The 20,664-nt window shown below is 40.7% G+C and overlaps 1 protein-coding gene across 1 annotated transcript in view; it reads right to left on the reverse strand.

Moving 5' to 3' along the window:
• DEF6 (DEF6 guanine nucleotide exchange factor) overlaps positions 1 to 20,664 on the reverse strand; it is a 145,622-nt gene that overhangs the window by 45,589 nt on the left and 79,369 nt on the right. The window contains exons 5-6 of the mRNA XM_073616013.1: positions 17,169 to 17,315; positions 1,830 to 1,938 (exon numbers count right to left, since the gene is read on the reverse strand). Of these exons, the coding sequence (XP_073472114.1) occupies positions 1,830 to 1,938; positions 17,169 to 17,315 (256 nt within the window). The remainder of the gene's footprint in view (positions 1 to 1,829; positions 1,939 to 17,168; positions 17,316 to 20,664) is intronic.

Raw genomic sequence — 20,664 nt, forward strand, 5'->3', positions numbered from 1 at the left:
GCGCGCAGAAGCGAACGCATACGCGAGTAGCGCCCGCATATGAAAACGGTGGCCAAACATGTGAGGTATCACAGCGACCGGTAGAGCGAGAGCAATAATTCTAGCCCTAGACCTCCTCTGTAGCGCAAAATATGCAACTTGTAGAATTTTTTAAACGTCGCCTATGGAGATTTTTGAGGGTAAAAGTTTGACGCCATTCCACGAGCAGGCGCAATTTTCAAGCATGACATGTTGGGTATCAATTTACTTGGCGTAACATTATATTCACAATATAAAAAAAAATTGGGATAACTTTACTGTTGTTTTATTTTTTTATTCAAAAAAGTGTATTTTTTCCAAAAAAAAGTGCACTTATAAGACCGCTGCGCAAATACGGTGCAAAAAAAAGTATTGCAATGACCGCCATTGTATTCTCTAGGGTGTTCGAAGAAAAACCATATATAATGTTTGGGGGTTCTAAGTAATTTTCTAGCAGAAAAACCTGTTTTAAACATGTAAACACCTAAAATCCAAAACGAGGCTGGTCCTTAAGTGGTTAAAACATGCACTATCTATAGTGCTAAGGAAACAGTAACAGTGTTACAGCCATAGATCTGGGACAGCGTGCGTGCGTTCCACAGACTGAGATTACAAAAACCGGAAGTGACGTGATTTTGCGCCAAGCACCCCCTTACGTCATCAGAGACGTAAAAACGTATAAGGCGTGTAATCTCGGTCTGTGTAACGCATGCTGTCCCAGATCTACAACTGTTACACTGTTATTGTATCCGTAGCACTATAGATAGTCATGTTTTTAAAGATACTACCTTGAAATGATTGAATAAAACTAATTTTACTGACTTACGCTGCCCATCTCCCTGCCCCCTGAGACATCATTCACAGCTGCTCTCAGACTGACAATAAAGCCAGAAGTGCGGTGCGCTGCATATAAAAGACAGGAAAAAAAACCCCAAAGGGAGAGGCAATGATGACATTTCAGAGCTCTTATAATACCACACCTGTACAATATCAATGCTGTTTAAGCATCATTTTGCACATGGCAAAATGGCACAAAGGACACCCAGTTTTTAGGAGGATTTACCGTCTAACATTCAGGATCTTTCAACTTCATGAAAAGCTGAACATGGAGGGGTAGGTTCGGCAGGGGGATACAGCAAAGAAATTACTTAACAACTGCAATCCACAGGTGGCCTGGAGCATGACCAAAAAAAAAACACCTCCGTTGGGGGAGGGGCTGTCTTTTATTTAGCTAGGAACAGGTGGCCATGTGGGGCTCCAGAGGAGGTGTTAACCTGTTATGTGCTGATGTGAGGTGGGCCAGGAAAGTACATTCCAAGAATTCTTACAATTTGATCAAAGGAATATTATGACTAGTCAAATGACAGGAATAGACAGATCTTGGAATGGAAAATACGTCAGGTTTGAAATGTTCTTCTGTGATATTTTTAAATTTTAACAGTGATTTTCAGAGAGGGTGAAAAAATGTGCTAAAACATGCAGATCACAGAGTACTACAGAGACTACAAGACCCCTAGAAGAGCAATATGCAGTTATCATGCTTTAAGCCATATACACCACAGCATCTACTCCAAAGAGAAAATGGTCAGAAGTTCATTTTATTTGCTCTATTCTTAAAAGAATTTCTTCTTGAGCATTTTAGCTATGACACAACTACAGTATTCCTGTGTATCTCCATAGTTCAGAGGATTGCACTATATACGTATGGCCTTGGGGAATGTATGGTCATGGGCAAATCATTATCAGTCTACTGACATAATGATAAAGGAAACATATTATATTTATTTTTTAAAGCTGAAACACACGTATACCTGTCACCCATTCTTGCCGATGCTTTGTGTCAGATGCACTCATCTCATGGGTTTTTGTGGGAGTTTTAACGCAGAACATACACCGACGACCATCTCTGTCAGGAAGTATCTAGGATATAAAGAATATAGAGGTATTACATCTGTAGCTAACCCATTTCTTGAAAATGTTTAATTTAATAATTATGCAAGGCTATTACTTATTAATTTAAAGCAACGAAAACTATAATTTTTGGAAATTAAGTAAGGATGAGTGATACATCTACCTAATGTTAAGGCAAGAACAAACTGTTGTGGCTGGGGTGTGGGAAGGCTGACTTTGCCAGGGTGCAATACACCTTATACAATCCAAACAAAATACTGCACGAGGTCACCAATAAATGAATAATCCATTTTGAACGAATATAACCTTTAATTAGATAATGCATTGTGCTATTGCAGCCTAATGCCGCGTACACACGATCGGAATTTTGGTCGGAAAAAGCTATGATGGTTTTTCCGACGGGATTCCGCTCAAGCTTGTCTTGCATACACACGGTCACACCAAATTCTGACCGTCAAGAACGTGGTGACGTACAACGCGTACGACGGGACTAGAAAAAGGAAGTTCAATAGCCACTGTGCCACCCTTTGGGCTCCTTCTGCTAATCTCGTGTTTATCTTGTGTTAGTAGAAGTTTGGTGAGAGACGATTCGCGCTTTTCAGACTCGTGCTTTTCAGATCGTTTTACTGCTGTTCAGTTTGTGCTTGTGGGTTTGTATCTGTTTTCCGTGCGTGTAGTCAGTTCATATCTGTTTTTCAGTGTGTTTTTGTCCGCTCATTTCTGATTTTCAGCTTGCTCTTCACAGGCCTTGCTGTTCTTCAGTGCGTTCTGTTAATTTGTTCTGACCAGCCGACCGTTTTGAAGCCATTTTGCAGGTACGTACTCATCGTAGCGTTCGTGCTATGCTGGGGCTTGGTGTTGGGGTTCTTGCTTTGACCCAAGCCTAGTCCATGAACAGGGCGAGGAGGAGTTCATGGACCAAGAATTGGTTACTCCAGTGTGACCAATTCTCTCATATGCCTTTGCTGTGTGAGATCCAGGAGAATAACCCTGATGATTTCAGGAATTTTCTCCGGATGAGGGACCCCCTTTTTCACCATCTGTTGGCTTTGCTGTCCTCTTATATTACAAAGCAAGACACCTGCATGCGGCAAGCCATCACTCCGGAGCAGAGGCTAGTCGCCACGTTGCGGTATTTGGCGACGGGGAGAAGTCTGCAGGACCTCAAGTTCTTTAGAGGCATCTCCCCCCCAGGCTCTGGGGATCATTATTCCAGAGACCTGTTCTGCTATCATTCAGGTCCTGCAGAAGGACTATATTAGGGTAAGTTTTCTCCTTTAACATCACATTCTATGTATTTAATGTTTGCTAATGTATTGTATTTCTTTTATCATTCCCTAATTACCATGATTGTAATATGCTGTGAATGTCCCCTTTGTCCTCATGCATGCTGGAAGCTTTTAATGCTCCTTTTTTTGTCCTTCATGCATATTTGCCTTCACTAACTTCCCCAGCATACTATCCTGGTCCCATACACACCTAGCCTAGTCACTTAACAATGTATTTTGTTAGCTCCATTGTAGTGCTTTACCCTAAACACCCCCTAAAATGTGTACAAATGTTATTTGTGTCTTTAAATTCCAGGCAGAGTGCCAGAGGCTTTTTTTTTGGCTCCCAAACTCATTTATAACCCTCCCCCCCTAAAATGTTTACAATGAGCCATCAGAGGGGGTGAGGAATCTGATAAGTGGACCTTATACTTTTGTCTTTAAATACTCCTTAAAATAAATGTTATACTGATGTTGGCCAAGAATGTTTGTGTCTAATCTGCTTGCAATGTTATGTGCAAAAGTACTAATTTTTTTTCTTTTTTGACGTCACAGTTTCCTTCAACGCCACAGACCGAGTTCTACCGACGTCTCCAGAGTGGTGGCATGGGATTGCCACCTGCGGAAGAGAACGTGGAAGGTCTCCCATTTGTTTTTATCGCTGATGAAGCATTTGGTCTGGGTGATCACCTGATGAGGCCATTCCCCCGGAGGACCCTCACCCTGGAGGAGAGGGTTTTTAATTACCGGCTGGCCAGAGCCACAAGAGTCGTGGAGAATGCCTTTGGGATAATGGCCAGCCGGTTCTGCCTATTTCTTATGGCAATAAATATGGCAGAGCACAAACTTATCCACATAGTTCTAGCATGCTGCATACAATTTTTTGAAGATAAATGCTCCGAATTATGTTGCCTTAGTTGGGCCTGAGGCCGGACTTCCAGAAAATACACTGACGGCCCTGGAAACTAGCCATTCTGGCTTGCCCCCCCCAAAGCGCCCGTGAAGTGCGTCAAAAATATGTTGATTATTTTATGGGTAGGGGGGCCATTGCTATGCCAGCACATTTGTAATTTATTTTAGATATTAAAAAAAAATTTGATCTGATCAAATCTTGATTTTGATTTACTGCTTGTGTTTCTTTGAGCTGTCTCCTAGTGCACTTGTAGTGCCAAGTGGTTTTTCCATTCTTAAATAACACCCATTGTCACTGTAAACACCAACTTAATACAAAAATGGTATTGAGCATTGAAAGAAGAAGCCACACACTGTTGAGTATAAAACCTTTTACTTCATGCACATTCACATGTGTGTTGTAAAACTTCTTTTTTTTTTAAGTTTTACCTTGAAAATATTTTTTTAGTACATAAACAGGTATGTTTCAAAACATAACACACACAACTCAGGAACTTACAAAGTTCAACACTGAAAAACTGAAGGCAATATCAGACATTATAGTGTCAAAAATGTGTTGATATTGCCTTCATCAGATGGGGTGATGTCCCCCTGTAAAAGCCAAATTTTGAAGATGCACACAAATTGGGAGTCAAACTGGGGGTTTCCCTCCTGATCCCGTGCCTAATGTCAACATGTGCTATTTCCCATCATGGGGGACCAATGGACGTGTTTTGGGGGTGCAACCGCTTCCTCTCACCTACTTGAGTTACGAGGAAGGGGTTGCACCTACAAAACGCGTACATTGATATCCCCTGATGGCAGATAGCACATGTTGACACACTCTGTGCATCTTCAAAATTTGGCTTTTAAAATGCGTCAAAAATGTGAAAAAAATGGTCCCCGAAAATAGAAAATGGTGTCATTTTGTTGTTCTTTAGATTCTTCCTAGTACATCAATCATGTTCTTCAGTTTTTGTTCTATGTCATTTGTTTTTTGCTTGATGAGGTCTAAATCCTCACTACAAAACATTATGTCCTGTATTAGCCTTTGTGCACTGTCACTTGTGAAATGAGGAGATTGTTCTTTCACAACATGCACATCACCTAAAAGAAAAAATACACACCATGTATTATAAATATGCAGGCATACATCTATTACCTGAATCTGTGGTGTCAGACACTCACCTGTTGTGGTGACAATCTCAACCACCTCTCCTTCCACCACATCCTTAGGTTGTGGTGTCCTCTGTTCCCCTTCTTCAGGAGGTGGGGGTTTTCTGGTGTCCTCAGACACCAGAAAAGTCTTTTCTCCCCTATGACAATGAAACAAAAGGTATACTTAGCACACAGATATTTGAGGCCAGAAATAGGAATATGAAACATTGCTTGGAAGTGGGATACAATTGTCTGTTTTGGCAGAGTTCCAAGCTGAAGACATGATTTTTTCACTTACCAAAGCTGGAATACTTACCTTTTTTGGACAAGTTTCACACACTGAGACACCCCAAGTATCCACTGGAGTACCTGTGTGGGACACCCTAAAAAGTTTGTTCTTGTGTCCCACACTAGTGCTCCTGAGTGTAAACAGCTGCTGAGTGTCCTCTCCTTACATTACACTGAATCAAGTTTGCAATTCTTTCTAGTTTCAAACACATCTAGACAACAATGTCCTAAACTTCTTTTAATACAAATTAGCATGACCAAATGTAGTTAACCCTTTATCCGCCCAAAACATCGTATTTAGTTGGCAAACGAACAATGTTTCCTACGTCCAAAGAAACATGAAAGTAGCCAATTTAAATTATACAACAGTAAAGAAAAGCACATGGAGCAGCATGCAAGTAATACTAATAATAAGAACACATGACAAGAGCTTACTTTTTAGAAGCACTTTCTTAATCCTTCTGTACTGATCCTGCTCCCTCAATTTCAGGTCTGACCAGCGTTTCCTCAATTGCTCCTTGGATCGTCGTACCCCAAAATTCCTATGCAGACTTTTCACTACTTTAGTCATGATCTTGGCCTTTCTCATATTTGGGTTTAGGTACGGTCCATACTTCCCGTCATAGTCGGCCCTCTTCAAGATGTCCACCATCTCTATAAAGGCCATATTTGAGGCCTTAAATCTTCTGCGGGATCGGGACGTTTCGGGCTGGTTTTCCTCCTCGTTACTGCTATTACGCACCTGCTGTTTCTCCGCCATGTTCCTCTCCCACTGCGACGAAAGAGAAGGGGCGGGGAATATTCGAGAAAGAACGTCAGGGGCGGGCGATACGGGCGGAGTTTCACGCATGCGCAGTGTATATAAAGTTAACACGTGTGTGTGATACATACGATCTGTGAGTGGAGGAAGCGCCGAATGTTATAACGAAGGTAACATTTTAACCTGGGACATCGGTGGCCTATACTGATTCGAGATTGAGGCCTATATTGGGTTAAGATTAGTTTAAGAGAGTTCAACCTGATATTAGTGTTTTTGTCTTGTGTTTTGTCTTTCAGCAAATATGAAACAATTCAAAGACCCTGAATTCATGGGCCAGTTCATAGACAGATACAAGGATATGAGAAATTTGTGGGAGGTTAAAAACCCCTTATATCGAAATAAACCAGCTAGGAAGGCATCGCTGGAGAAACTGCTGCAATTTGTGAAGACGCAGGTCCCCAACGCAGACATCGAGTTTGTGGATAAGAAAATTGGTAGCTTGAGAAGCATGTATAGGAAGGAGCTTAATAAGGTCCAGGCTTCCATGAAATCAGGAGCATCAGCAAAGGATGTGTATGTACCCAGTCTGTGGTACTACAACAGGATGCGGTTTCTGGAAGACCAGATTGAAGCCAGGGAATCACTTTTTACACTTCCATCCACCCTTCCCTTAACCCCAGCTTTCGAGGACCAGCCTGGGCCTTCCATCCTGGAAGAATTTGAGGAGCCCAGCTGGAGCCAGGTATAGTATTTTGTCCGAAAATTATTGTTGTTAACTAGATGTTATTATTGATAACAAATGAATGATTGAACAAAAAGTGTTTTACATATCAATAGACAGTAGGGGCCAAAAATGTTTGGGACAAGAATGAAAAATTCTGGGCTCAGAATGATAGTATTTTCTATTTATTAACATTCAATTTGCAACAGTCATGATCTGAAAATTGTGTGTGATTGATGAACCAAAAACTAAAACTATGTCCCTTTTTCATACACAGGAAGACCTCAGGCAGGACGAGGCTCTGGAATGTGGCAGCCAGGAGGAGGCGGGGTAAGTGTCAGCCAGGAGGAGGCGGGGGTAAGTGTCAGCCAGGAGGTGGCCAGGCCCAGCAGCCTCACCCAATCCCAGGTGCCTCCCCTCCGCCTTACAACAAAAAGGGCCAGGAAGGGGATTAACGTGGAGGAGGCATTACTGGGCCTCATTAAGGACGCTAATGCGGCCTGAAAACACCCCCCAACTCTGAAGAGGCCTATGGCTGCTATGTAGCTGCAAAATTGCAGCAAATGGAGGAGGGCCAATGCTTCATGTGTGAGAATCTTATTTTTCAGGCCCTTTAGAAGGGGTTGAGGGGCCAAATTAGTGAGAACATGCACTTATGTGCGCTCGCCCATCCTCCTCCTCCTCCTGCCACAAGTCCACCTCAAGAGCCACAGCCTCCAAGGAAGACTGCAGGAAAGGCTGCAGGATAGCGTGGAGGGAAGGCTGCAGGGAAGACAAGAAAGTGATGGCCCTGGGTTCAGTCTGGTCTAACAGAAGACACAGGCTGTTGTAGTACCACAGCCTGGGGACATATATGTCATCTGCTGCTGTTCATGATCTCTGCGAGTCCTGCACCAGATTGTGCTCCCTATTATATGGACTTTTCAGGCTACACATTTTTAGTTACAAACAGTTGATGTGTGCCCTGGGGTACAAAGGCTACGAAGGCAGTTTCTCCAGCTTTGCCTTCCTCTTTATTTTGTTATCAGCCAGAAAAAATGTAGATTTTTTATATGAAAATACTTGGCTATGTGTTTTTCTTCAAAAAGGACTGTTTGTTTGTGAGTAGGCAGGTACATTTCAAAAATACAATGTCAAATTAAATACAAGGTAATAATGTTGTTGTGGAAACTTGACACACACACAAAAAAAAAAAAATATGGAGATCACTAGAAAATAATTTAAAAATAATTAAAAAAAACAGGAGATTTTGAATAAAATAATAAAAAAAGATGACTATAAAAAATTATTCTAAACATTATTATGGAGATCTGGCTTTAAAAACAAAAAAGATTATTCAGGAGATCACGAGAAATAATAAAGAAGTAAGTTTGTGAGAACTATCAGCAGCAAAACAAATTCATTCTTCTAGCATTATAAAGAACAAAAGAATGCGCTGCATTAAAAGATCCAAAAATTTACAGCGTGACGAATGTGCTATCTCCAATACGAACGCTTGTTTTACCAGAACGAGCGCTTCCGTCTCGTACTTAATTCTGAGCATGCGTGATTTTTTTGCGCGTCCGAATTGCATACAGACGATCGCATTTTCGGATAGGAACTTTTCCCTACTGAAAAATAGAGAACATGCTCTCAATCTTTTGCTGGCTGGAATTCCGCCAGCAAAAGTCCAACGGAGCATACACACAGTCGTATTTTCCTGACCAAAAGCTCACATCGGTCTTTTGCTGGTGGCATTTCCAATCATGTGTATGCGGCATAATGCTCAAACAGCCTCCCAACCAATTATGATTTAGCCTTTTGTGAAGTCAGTGTGGTCAGACTGATGAAAGATGAATTGTGGCTGATTTTATGAATAGTTACCGCATACACTTTTTTCTACTCATCTTAACAATTTTATGAAACCAAGTGGCCCTGAGTAAAGGGAAGTGAAAGAATAGTAGCCTATTTGGAACAGGATCTTAAACGGCATCTTTCTAAGAAACTATTTCTGTGGTTACTCCTAAAAAAAAAGGAAAAGTAACCATGCAGCGAAGCAGGTAAACATGGCAACACACAAAAAAAAAAAATTACCCAAAAAATCCAATGCATGAGTGACAGTATTAATTATGAACTTAAGGGAAACATATACATAGACTCAGTTAAAATACATATTGTATGTAGGAGCATTACTTGCCAGAGGATTTGTATTTCTATCCACTTAAGCTGGCCAAACATGGGTCGAAATTTGGCCGATTCAGCAGGGACCAGCCGAAGATTCAATCCATCTATGGGCAGGCTGATTGTACCCAAGTTGATCCATCTTTAGACTTGGGTACAACCAGATATTGGATTTGTTACATGCTGCCATAGCAACTAGCAGTAATCACCATGTTCTGCTGGCCTGGAAGGCTCCCCATGCCCCTCCTCCTGTCAGCAAAAAACAATAGCGATGCGGCAGGCATTTCCCTATCAACACCGACAGTGTTGATGGGGGAATCGTGCAATTTTCTCTTTCCTTCCATCCGCGGATGAAGGAAATAAATTGTAACCATATATGGGCTATCTAAGTCCTGAGAATTACACAGTTCTACCAATCGACAACGTTGGATTGGTGACCAGACTTGCAGTTAAGCAATTCCCTCTCTCAGCAGTCTGTGACTAGACAATACAAAGAAAAAAATTGTGCGCTTGCATTAGATATTTAAATCTATATTACTACATGATCATCATAAGTAGATAAACAAATAAATAAAAAAATAAATACAAAACACCATCAAAGTTAATTGTGAGTGAATTAGAAAGTCGCTATGCTACAGAGCAAACAGCGACATGTAAGTCAAATACTAATATTGACCATTGCATACATATAAACCAACAATAAAGTTATAAACTGGTGTGCAAAAAAGAAAAAACAAAAAAACAAAGGTTATTCCACCCAAGTGCAAAGTCGTAAGTGAAAAAGTTCAAAATTGCATCCTGAGTCGCAGGAAAAACGCATATCCAAAGTTCATGAATTGCATTCCTTAGTGTGTATATATATATATATATATATATATATATATAAAAAAAACACCATCAAAGTTAATTGTGAGTGAATTAGAAAGTCGCTATGCTACAGAGCAAACAGCGACATGTAAGTCAAATACTAATACTGACCATTGCATACATATAAACCAGTGGTTCTCAACTCCAGTCCTCGGGACCCACCAACAGGCCAGATTTTAAGTATTACCTTGGGGAGTTGCAGACTAGAATACTGCAATCACTGAGCAGCAAATGATATCACCTGTGATGTATTTCAGCTATCTTGCAAACCTGGCCTGTTGGTGGGTCCTGAGGACTGGAGTTGAGAACCACTGATATAAACCAACAATAAAGTTATAAACTGGTGTGCAAAAAAGAAAAAACAAAGGTTATTTGCCGGCTTTTATGTTTTGGATGTTTTAAAGATGCCTAGTTGTCTGAGGCAATAAAATTCCCCTTTTTTACATATAATACCATTGGAGTTTTTTCTTTCTCCCCTTCTTTACCTACGAGCCCAAACGAGGGAGTGTTTACATCAATGCGGAAGTGTCGGAACCATCTCCAGCTGTGTGGTGAGCTGTCATCTACTGTCCCTGCAGAGGGCTAAATCTGCATGCTTCTAAGACCTTGCTATAAAGGAGGTCCAACGTGTCTGGTAAGGATACATCTATTATCATCCTTCGGATCCACTGGTGGTTGGAGGTCCCTTCATGTCCCCTTATTCCTTTATACACACTAAGGAATGCAATTAATGAACTTTGGATATGCATTTTTCCTGCGACTCAGGATGCAATTTTGAACTTTTTCACTTATGACTTTGCACTTGGGTGGAATAACCTTTGTTTTTTTGTTTCTTTTTTGCACACCAGTTTATAACTTTATTGTTGGTTTATATGTATGCAATGGTCAGTATTAGTATTTGACTTACATGTCGCTGTTTGCTCTGTAGCATAGCGACTTTCTAATTCACTCACAATTAATTTTGATGGTGTTTTTTATTTATTTTTTTATCTACTTATGATAATCATGTAGTAATATAGATTTAAATATCTAATGCAAGCACACAATTTTTTCTTTGTATGCAATTTTTCACCTCATTGATATTTGTGGTTTTGTTGCAGCTGCAGTTATATTAATTTTTGCTTGATAGCGCAGGTTTTCTCTTTCTTTTTTTTATCCAGTGTGACTAGACAATAAATGAGTAGCAGCAAACCTAAAAAACTTGTTCCTATGCTTTCTTTGCTTTTTGCTTTTGTCAGCATGTTTCCTATCAGCACAAGTGCATGTAACATACATAATTGGCCTCTAATGCGGCCATTTTCTTGTATGAGTAAAGCCTCGTACACACGGTTTGATTGTTGGACGACCGAGCGTGTGATTTTTGTCAAAAGGACGTGTGCAGGATTTTGTATAGCATACTATCTGCAAATTGTCGTTTGACAAATACGAACGTAGTGACGTACTACGAGAGTATAAAGAGGGAGTTCATTTCTCAAGCGCCACCCTTTGGGCCCCTTCTGCTAATTTCATGTTAGTAGAAGTTTGGTGAGCGTTGATTTGCGATTTTCAGATTGTACAAAACAAATGCCTTTTAAAATATGTTAACTATAACTATATCAGTATCACCAGCAAAGCAGCTTCATTATTATCCCCTTAAAGAAGATGAGAATTTTGACATTTCATCAACTGCCACGTCATGAATGTTAATTCTAGATTCCGAACAGTAGTTTACAAGACCGAACTCTTCCCAGCCGTTGCTTGATTCCGAGCATGCGTGTTTGTACTTTCGACTTTTGTGTGATGGATTTGTGTACTGACCATCCGAAAATCAGACGTTGAGTTCACATCAAACAAAAATTTTATAGCCTGCCCATCCAGCTTTTGTCTGATGTAAAAGTCAAATCATCTGTCGAATGTACCGTACTAACGATACGAAAATCCGCAGACAGCTCGTCTTCAGACTTTCCCTTCGGATTTCCGTACCGTGTGTACGAGGCCTTATGCTGTAAAGTGAGGCCGATATCAAGTCAAATTCAAGAAAACACGCTAGTTACATTTAAAATCGAATAACATCTAACGCTTTTAATGAAATTCTAGCCAAACTAACTTGTGATGTTTTATATCTGCCTGGGGTTTATTTTAAATCACACAGTTTTGAAGGGGAAATTTTTCAAAATATAAGATTTACATGATTGTCACTTAAAAATATTTTTGTACACAGCATTTCATATAGGCCTTTTTTTTAACACAAAGAGGAAAAGCTGCTCTAGGCATAGAAAGGTAGTTGGAGGTACAGGCATAATTCATTTACTCTCAAGCACATGTCTCAACCAGCTCTTCCACAATAAAATCCTTATAGAGTGTCATCAGACAATGAATGTGAACAGCAGTTCATTGTATGTTGTTTAAGTGATTGTAAAGGTTCGTCTTTTTTTTTTTTTTAATAACAAACATGTTATACTTACCTGCTCTATACAAGGGTTTTGCACAGTGCAGCCCCAAACCATCTTTTCTGGGGTTCCCCGGTGGTGCTCCTGGCTCCTCCTCCTCTTCATCAGGTGCCCCCATGGAGAGCCGCTTTTCCTGGTGGCATCGTGCGGGCGCACTCACGAGTCCCGCTGCTGAGTCCAGACTCGGCCCTGCCCCCCGCTCCACTAGATTTGATTGACAGCAGTGGGAGCCAATAGCTCCTGCTGCTATCAATCTATCCAATAAGGACCACAGCAGCTGGAGCTGCTGTGCTTGTCCACGTACCCTGGAGCGATCGGGTTTAGGTAAGAAAAAGGAGGGGCTCTGGGGGGCAGCTGCAGCACAGAAGGTTTTTCACCTTAATGCATAGAATGCATTAAGGTGAAAAACCATGAGACTTTATAATCAACTATAATGTACACAAAAGTTTTTATGTTAGACCAACTCTTGTATCATTAAAATTGACAATAAAAAAACTGACATACAGTGTCTGACAAAAGTGAGTACACCCCTCACATTTTTGTAAATATTTAGTTATATCTTTTCATGTGACAACACTGAAGAAATGACACTTTGCTACAATGTAAAGTAGTGAGTGTACAGCTTGTCGAACAGTGTAAATCTGCTGTCCCCTCAAAATAACTCAACACACAGTCATTAATGTCTAAACCGCTGGCAACAAAAGTGAGTACACCCCTAAGTGGAAATGTCCAAATTGGGCCCAAAGTGTCAATATTTTGTGCGGCTGCCATTATTTTCTAGCACTGCCTTAACTATCTTGGGATTGGAGTTCACCAGAGCTTCATAGGTTGCCACTGGAGTCCTCTTCCACTCCTCCATGACGACATCACAGAGCTGGTGGATGTTAGAGACCTTGCGCTCCTCCACCTTCCGGTGGAGGATGCCCCACAGAAGCTCGATAGGGTTTAGGTCTGGAGACATGCTTGGCCAGTCCATCACCTTTACCCTCAGCTTCTTTAGCAAGGCAGTGGTTGATTTTTAGATGTGTTTGGGGTCGTTATCATGTTGGAATACTGCCCTGCAGCCCAGCCTCCAAAGGAAGGGGATCATGCTCTTACATAGTTACATAGTTAGTCAGGTTAAAAAAAGAGACAAGTCCATCCATACTGATGCTCTGCTTCAGTATGTCACAGTACATGTTGGCATTCATGGTTCCATCAATGAACTGTAGCTCCCCAGTGCTGGCAGCACTCATGCAGCCCCAGACCATGACACTCCCACCACCATGCTTGACTGTACACAAGACACACTTGTCTTTGTACTCCTCACCTGGTTGCCGCCACATACGGTTGACACCATCTGAACCAAATAAGCTTATCTTGGTCTCGTCAGACAACAGGGCATGGTTCCAGTAATCCATTTCTTAGTCTGCTTGTCTTCAGTAAACTGTTTGCAGGCTTTCTTGTGCATCAGCTTTAGAAGAGGCTTTCTTCTGGGATGACAGCCATGCAGACCAATTTGATGCAGTGTGCGGCATATGGTCTGAGAACTGACAGGCTGACCCTCCACCTTCAACCTCTGCAGCAATGCTGGCAGTACTCATATGTCCCCACAATTCATAATTCCCAAAGACAACCTCTGGATATGACACTGAGCACTTGCACTCAACTTCTTTGGTGGACCATGGTGAGTCCGGTTCTGAGTGAAACCTGTCCTGTTAAACTGTTGTATGGTCTTGTTCACGAGGTGCAGCTCAGTTTCAGCGTCATGGCAATCTTCTTATAGCCTAGGCCATCTTTATGTAGAGCAACAATTATTTTTTTCAGATCCTCAGAGAGTTCTTTGCCATGAGGTGCCATGTTGAACTTGCAGTGACCAGCATGAGAGAGTGAGTGCGATAACACCAAATTTAACACACCTGCTCCTCATTCATACCTGAGACCTTGTAACACTAACAAATCACATGACACAGAAGAGGGAAAATAGCTAATTGGGCCCAATTTGGACATTTGCACGTAGGGGTGTTGCCAGCAGTTTAGACATTAATGGCTGTGTGTTGAGTTATTTTGAGGGGGCAGCAAATTTACACTGTTATACAAGCTGTACACTCACTACTTTACAATGTAGCAAAGTGTAATTTCTTCAGTGTTGTCACATGAAAAGATATAATAAAATATTTACAAAAATGTGAGGGCTGTACTCACTTTTGTGAGATACTATACATGGCTATACACTAAGAAAGCAGCAAAAATGCTTTATAATTTTTTGACAACCGGAATTATGAATTTGAAGACTCTTATTTACAATACTAACCAAATAAAAGTAATTCTGAAGTACGTTCTGTAATTTTAACAAATATGATTATTTTAGGGCTATGCCACACTTATGATCCACCTATGTTTCCACAGGTTGCTCTGGATCTGGCTAGATACTTCTCTGCCTTGTCATTCATAACGATTCTGTTGCTGGTGGGTCGTCAGCATTGACAGGCTAAAAAGTGTGGCATAGGTCTTACTTACGATGTATAGAAAAAGGTTGGCTAAATGCAAACTGTTATTACTAAACTTCCCTAAAGTAGAACTATAGGCAAAACGTATTTTTTTTGGATAGAGCAAGGAAAGGTTTTGTACAGGTTATAATCCCTGTCTGATTTTTTTTTCACTATCTGTGTCCCATTGCAAAGATTTACCTTCACTTCCTGTCCCATACCCAAACAGGTAGTGAGAGGAAATCCCTGCAAATTAAGGAAATCCCTTGGGGACCCCCAGGTCACCAGATCTAGTGTCTCCATTGGAAGATTTCCCCTCTATTACTTCTCCAGGGACAACCCAAAATTTGGGATTTTCTTATACTTTCACTTTCAATGATAATGATAAACAGGACAAATAGAGAGGGTGAATCTCCTTAACGGGGACACAGACAGCAATAAAAACTCACAAGCGTTCCAATCCCTCTGCAATCTATCCAAAATGTATCTGTATAAGTGGAGCGGAAACAGGTGAGCCATCCGTCTGCTCAGCGGGGATCAGAGGACAGATTCCCTGCTAAGAAGGCGGAGTCCACCTTACACTGCCATGAAAAAGTATTCATACTCTTTGAAATTTTCCACATTTTATCATGTTACAACCAAAAACGTAAATATATTTTATTGGGATTTTATGTTATAGACCAACACAAAGTGGCACATAATTGTGAAGTGAAAGGAAAACGATACATTTTTTTGAAGCTTTTTTACAAATAAATATCTGAAAAGTGTGGCGTGCATTTGTATTAAGCTCCCTTTACTCTGATACCCCTAACTAAAATCCAGTGGAACCAATTGCCTTCAAGAAGTCACCTAATTAGTAAATAGAGTCCACCTGTGTTTAATTTAATCTCAGTATAAATACAGCTGCTCTGTGAAGCCCTCAGAGGGTTGTTACAGAACCTTAGTGAACAAACAGCATCATTAAGGCCAAGGAACAAACCAGACAGGTCAGGGATAAAGTTGTGAAGTTTTTTCTATGGTAACTCTGGAAGAGCTGCAGAGATCCACAGCTCAGGTGGTAAAATCTGTCCACAGCAACTATTAGTAGTGTACTTCACAAATCTGGCCTTTATGGAAGAGTGACAAGAAGAAAGCCATTGTTGAAAGAAAGCCATAAGAAGTCCCGTTGGTTTGCGAAAAGCCATGTGGGGGACACCGAACATGTGGAAGAAGGTGCTTTGGTTAGACGAGACCAAAATTTAACTTTTTTACTATGTGTGGTGGAAAACTAACACTGCACATCACCCTGAACACACCATCCCAACCGTGAAACATGGTGGTGGCAGCATCATATTGTGGGGATGCTTTTCTTCAGCAGGGACAGGGAATCTGGTAAGAGATGATGGGAAGATGGATGGAACCAAATACAGGCCAATTTTAGAGGAAAACCTGTTAAGAGTCTGCAAAAGACTTACGACTGGGGTGGAGGTTACCCTTCCAGCAGGACAATGACCCTAAACATACAGTCAGAGCTACAATGGAATGGTTTAGCTCAAAGTATATTCAGGTGGTAGAATGGCCCAGTCAAAGTCTAAACCTAAATCCAATTGAGAATCTGTGGCAAAACTTGAAAATTCCTGTTCACAGATGCTCTCCATCCAATCTGACAGAGCTTGAACTATTTTACAAAGAAGAATGGGAAAAATGTCACTCTCTAGATGTGCAAAGCTGGTAGAGACATCCCCAAAAAGACTTGGGGCTGAAATTGCAGCGAAAAGTGGTTCTACAAAGTATTGACGGGGGGGGGCTGAATACAAACGCACACCACACTTTTCACATATTTGTAAAAAAAAATTGAAAACCATTTATCATTTTCCTTCAAGTTTACAATTATGTGCCACTTTGTGTTGGTCTAGCACATAAAATCCTAAAAAATACATTTACGTTTTTGGTTGTAACATGACAAAATGTGGAAAATTTCAAGGGGTATGAATACTTTTTTAAGGCACTATATGTAAGAGGGGCCTAACTTTTATATGAAGAAAAAGGAAGGGTCCAACATACCATGTGTACAATGCTGCCACTGTTCAGTGAGTAACGCAGTGGCTTCCTGACACTCATAATAAAAATGAAAAAAAAAAAAAAAAATACAAAAGAAAAAAACAAGCAATTGTAAAGGATAAAGTGTTCTAAAGTCAGTAATGGTTGCAGATGAAAGAATAAGCACAAAAATGTTGTCTGGATACTGACCTCAACTCCACAATCTTTGTCTATCGCAATAGTGCCCTTTTTTTCTTTACACTCCTCACTCACATAGTAGCTGAAAACACTAGGCTTTAGAACAAACCAACGCTCAGTCCACGTTCTTCTCAAATTAGCCTTCTTTAAAAGGTACCCCTGGAACAATATTCAAGACACAGCCGAATGAATGGGAAGCAAAACGGGCTCTATAAATAAAGAATAAAGTTATAGGATTTAAACAAGAAGTCCTATACAGCAGGTGCAGGCAAAAAGGGCAGACAAACCTGATAATAAGAATATGATAAACTAAAGTGCAAAACTATTCTTATATATCAGATTGCCATCAGACATTAAAGTGACACTTATCAATATCCTTGTCTGCAAAAATAATCCTTTCACTGGTTAAAGCGATTGCAAAGTAAATTTATTTATTAAATGATAAACATGTTATACTTACCTGCTCTGTGCTCCTCTTCTCGGGTCTCCCACTGGCGCTCCTAGCTCCTCCTCTTATCAGTGTGCCACCATAGGAAACCGCTTCCTATTGTGGCACACCTGCAGGCTCAATCCATAGACAGCCTGGCTCAGCCCGCCCCCCATCAAAGGATTTGACTGACAGCAGCAGGGGCCAATGGCTCCCACTGCCTCAGCAAAGCCTGTGACAGCAGGAGGAGCCGCTACAGACAGGCACAAAGCTAGATCAAGTGACAGTTTAGGTAATTATGAGGGGGGGAGGGGGTGATATCACTACCTAAACATTTTTTACCTTAATGCATTCCCTGCATTAAGGTAAAAAATTTTAGTATTTAGAACCACTTTAATTACTTTGTACAAAGCCCTATGTTTCAGGGCTCTCAGGATGGTCCAGCAAAAAAGCTTAAAATGTACAATGTACAAGCACCCAAAAGGTACCTGCTATTGCATGCAAATTATGGATTTCAAACCTGTATTTCTACAGGTAAACTTTAGGAACAGTTATAAAAAAACTTGGTCAATATGTCTTTAATCATGTTGTCTGGTTTTGTATTATTTATCATAAACAATATAAAAATGTCATGAGTATCCAATGAGAAACATCATATATATACTGTATATAAATAAAACACTTATGATATCTTTTTAAACCTACAATAAGAACACAATGCAAATATATTGTACAGAAAATACAGCTGCAAGTACCCAGAAAAACTGAAAATAATACAAAAAGATAAACCCAACTACTAATTTATTGTATCATGACGGTGACTATTGTACATTAACTAATTTATCTCTCTCTACCTTTCTTTACTCTTTCTCTCATTTTTCTATTCGGTCTTTCTCTCTCTCCATTCTCTCTCTTTCCCTTTTCTCTATCACCTTTCTCTTTCTGTCTGGATACTGTCGTGGTACAATGTGCAGACCCTGCATGCAACCGTAGACTTAGAATCATATCCAGCTGCCCCATTGCCTGTATAGTCCACTTGCAGCCAACTGTTCTCATCAGTCTTGACAAGCTCTGGAAGACCCTGGCTGGACTACTGCTCCTCTGGAGCATTCCTTGATCAAGACATCCCCTCTAAGTCATCTTTCCAGGCCAATGTTATTAGTCTAGGACTGTCGGCACCCATGCCACTCTGCACAGTCATGTTTGCTGTCACCACTCCAGGGACATTTGAACTAGAGGTGCAAGGGAGGCCCCTGTCACTTGTCTCCAACAAGTTATTTCCACCCCCTTTCGTTAATTCTTCCTTCCCTTCCTCTCTTACCTTTCCCAACTTCCTCTTGCTCTTCCTTCCCCTCTGTTCTGCCAGAGACGGTCACACAACTGGCATTTTTAACTAGTTAAGGACTGAAAGGATTTGCCAAGCCATTTTTTGCGAATACTGCACTTTGTCGCTTTAACTGACAATTGCGCGGTCGTGCGATGCTGTACCCAAACAAAATTTTTGTCCTTTTTTCTTTTGCTGTATTTGAACACCTCTGTGTTTTTTTATTTTTATTTTGCACTATATACAAAAAAAGACCGACAATTTTGAAAAAAAAAAAAATATATTTTTTACTTTTTGCTATAATAAATATCCAAATCAAATGTAAAAAAAACGAAATTTCTTCATCAGTTTAGGCCAATATGTATTCTTCTACATATTTTTGGTAAAAAAAAATCTCAAAAGCGTATATTGATTGGTTTGCAAAAAAGTTATAAAGTCTATAAAATAGTGGATATATTTATGGCATTTTTATTTTATTTTTTACATTTTTTTTTTACTAGTAATTTTTAGCGGGACTGCGACATTGCGGCAGACAGATCGTACACTTTTTTGGGACCATTTACATTTATACAGTGATCAGTGCTAAAAACAGCCATTGATTACTGTATAAATGTCACTGGCAGGCAAGGGGTAAACACTAGAGGCGATCCAGGGGTTAAGTGTTCCCTAGGGAGGTTTTTCTAATTGTGAGGGGGGGAGTGTAGTGACTGGAGAGGAGAGAGATTGCTGTTCCTAATCACTAGGAACAGCAGATCTGTCTCTCCTCCCCTGACAGAACAGGGATCTGTCTGTTTACATTAACAGATCCCTGTTTTGTCTCTCTCACGAGTGATAGCAAGTGGCTGGAGGACATCGCGGCCACTCGCATCAGCTCCGGCATCGTGCCAAGGGTGCGTGCCCCCTAGAGTTTTTAAACTGCTGTACAATGACGGCAATTTGCCCAGGAGAGCCAACCTGCCTGTCAGAAACCATGAAATCAGACCGAGACAAAAGTACAGTTAAATCACACTTGTTTAATAATAAAAGTAAAAAGTATGTAGTCAAAATATAGTCAAAGTTTAGTAACCGGAACAGATAGTCAGCCAAGCCAGAAGTCAGGGATCCAAGTAGTGGAACAGCAAGCAGGATCTGGAGCCAGAAGAGATGTCAGCAAAGCCAGTCTTTAAACAGGAACGCAGGAGATAGTTACTTGTGATGTGACCAAGGCGAAGGCAGAGCTCCTGTGGACTGGACGGCTTAAGTAAGCAGGACTGACGAGCAGGATCATCAACAGCTAAGTAACTGTGGAGAGAGATGGGAGCTGGCAATTAGCCGACAGCTGAGCGGCCAGCTCAAGGAAAGGAAGGGTTGAGCCCAGCACTGACACTGCTGCAGCACAACTGCGGCAGCTGGTCTTCAAGTCGTTAAAGGAAATCAGCAAATACCAGCCTCCATAATTCTCTCAATACAGGTTCTCTTTAGAAACATTTAAAAGTCTACATTAAACTCTGATAATATATGCAAAGCTTGGAGCAATACTTGAAACCGGTAATTTACTTTAGAAGCCAAAAGTTTTAAGAATGACACAAATATTAATTTTCACAAAGTCTGCTGCCTATGATGGCAATTTGCATATACTCCAGAATCTTATGAAGAGTGATCAGATGAATTGCAATTAATTGCAAAGTCCCTCTTTGCCATGAAAATGAACTTAATCCCATAAAAAACATTTCCACTGCATTTGTGAAGAAGACTTCAGGACTCCCAAGTCCAAAAAA

Source organism: Aquarana catesbeiana, linkage group LG02 (genome assembly GCF_042186555.1).
Source record: "Aquarana catesbeiana isolate 2022-GZ linkage group LG02, ASM4218655v1, whole genome shotgun sequence".
Classification (NCBI taxonomy): Eukaryota; Metazoa; Chordata; class Amphibia; order Anura; family Ranidae; genus Aquarana; species Aquarana catesbeiana.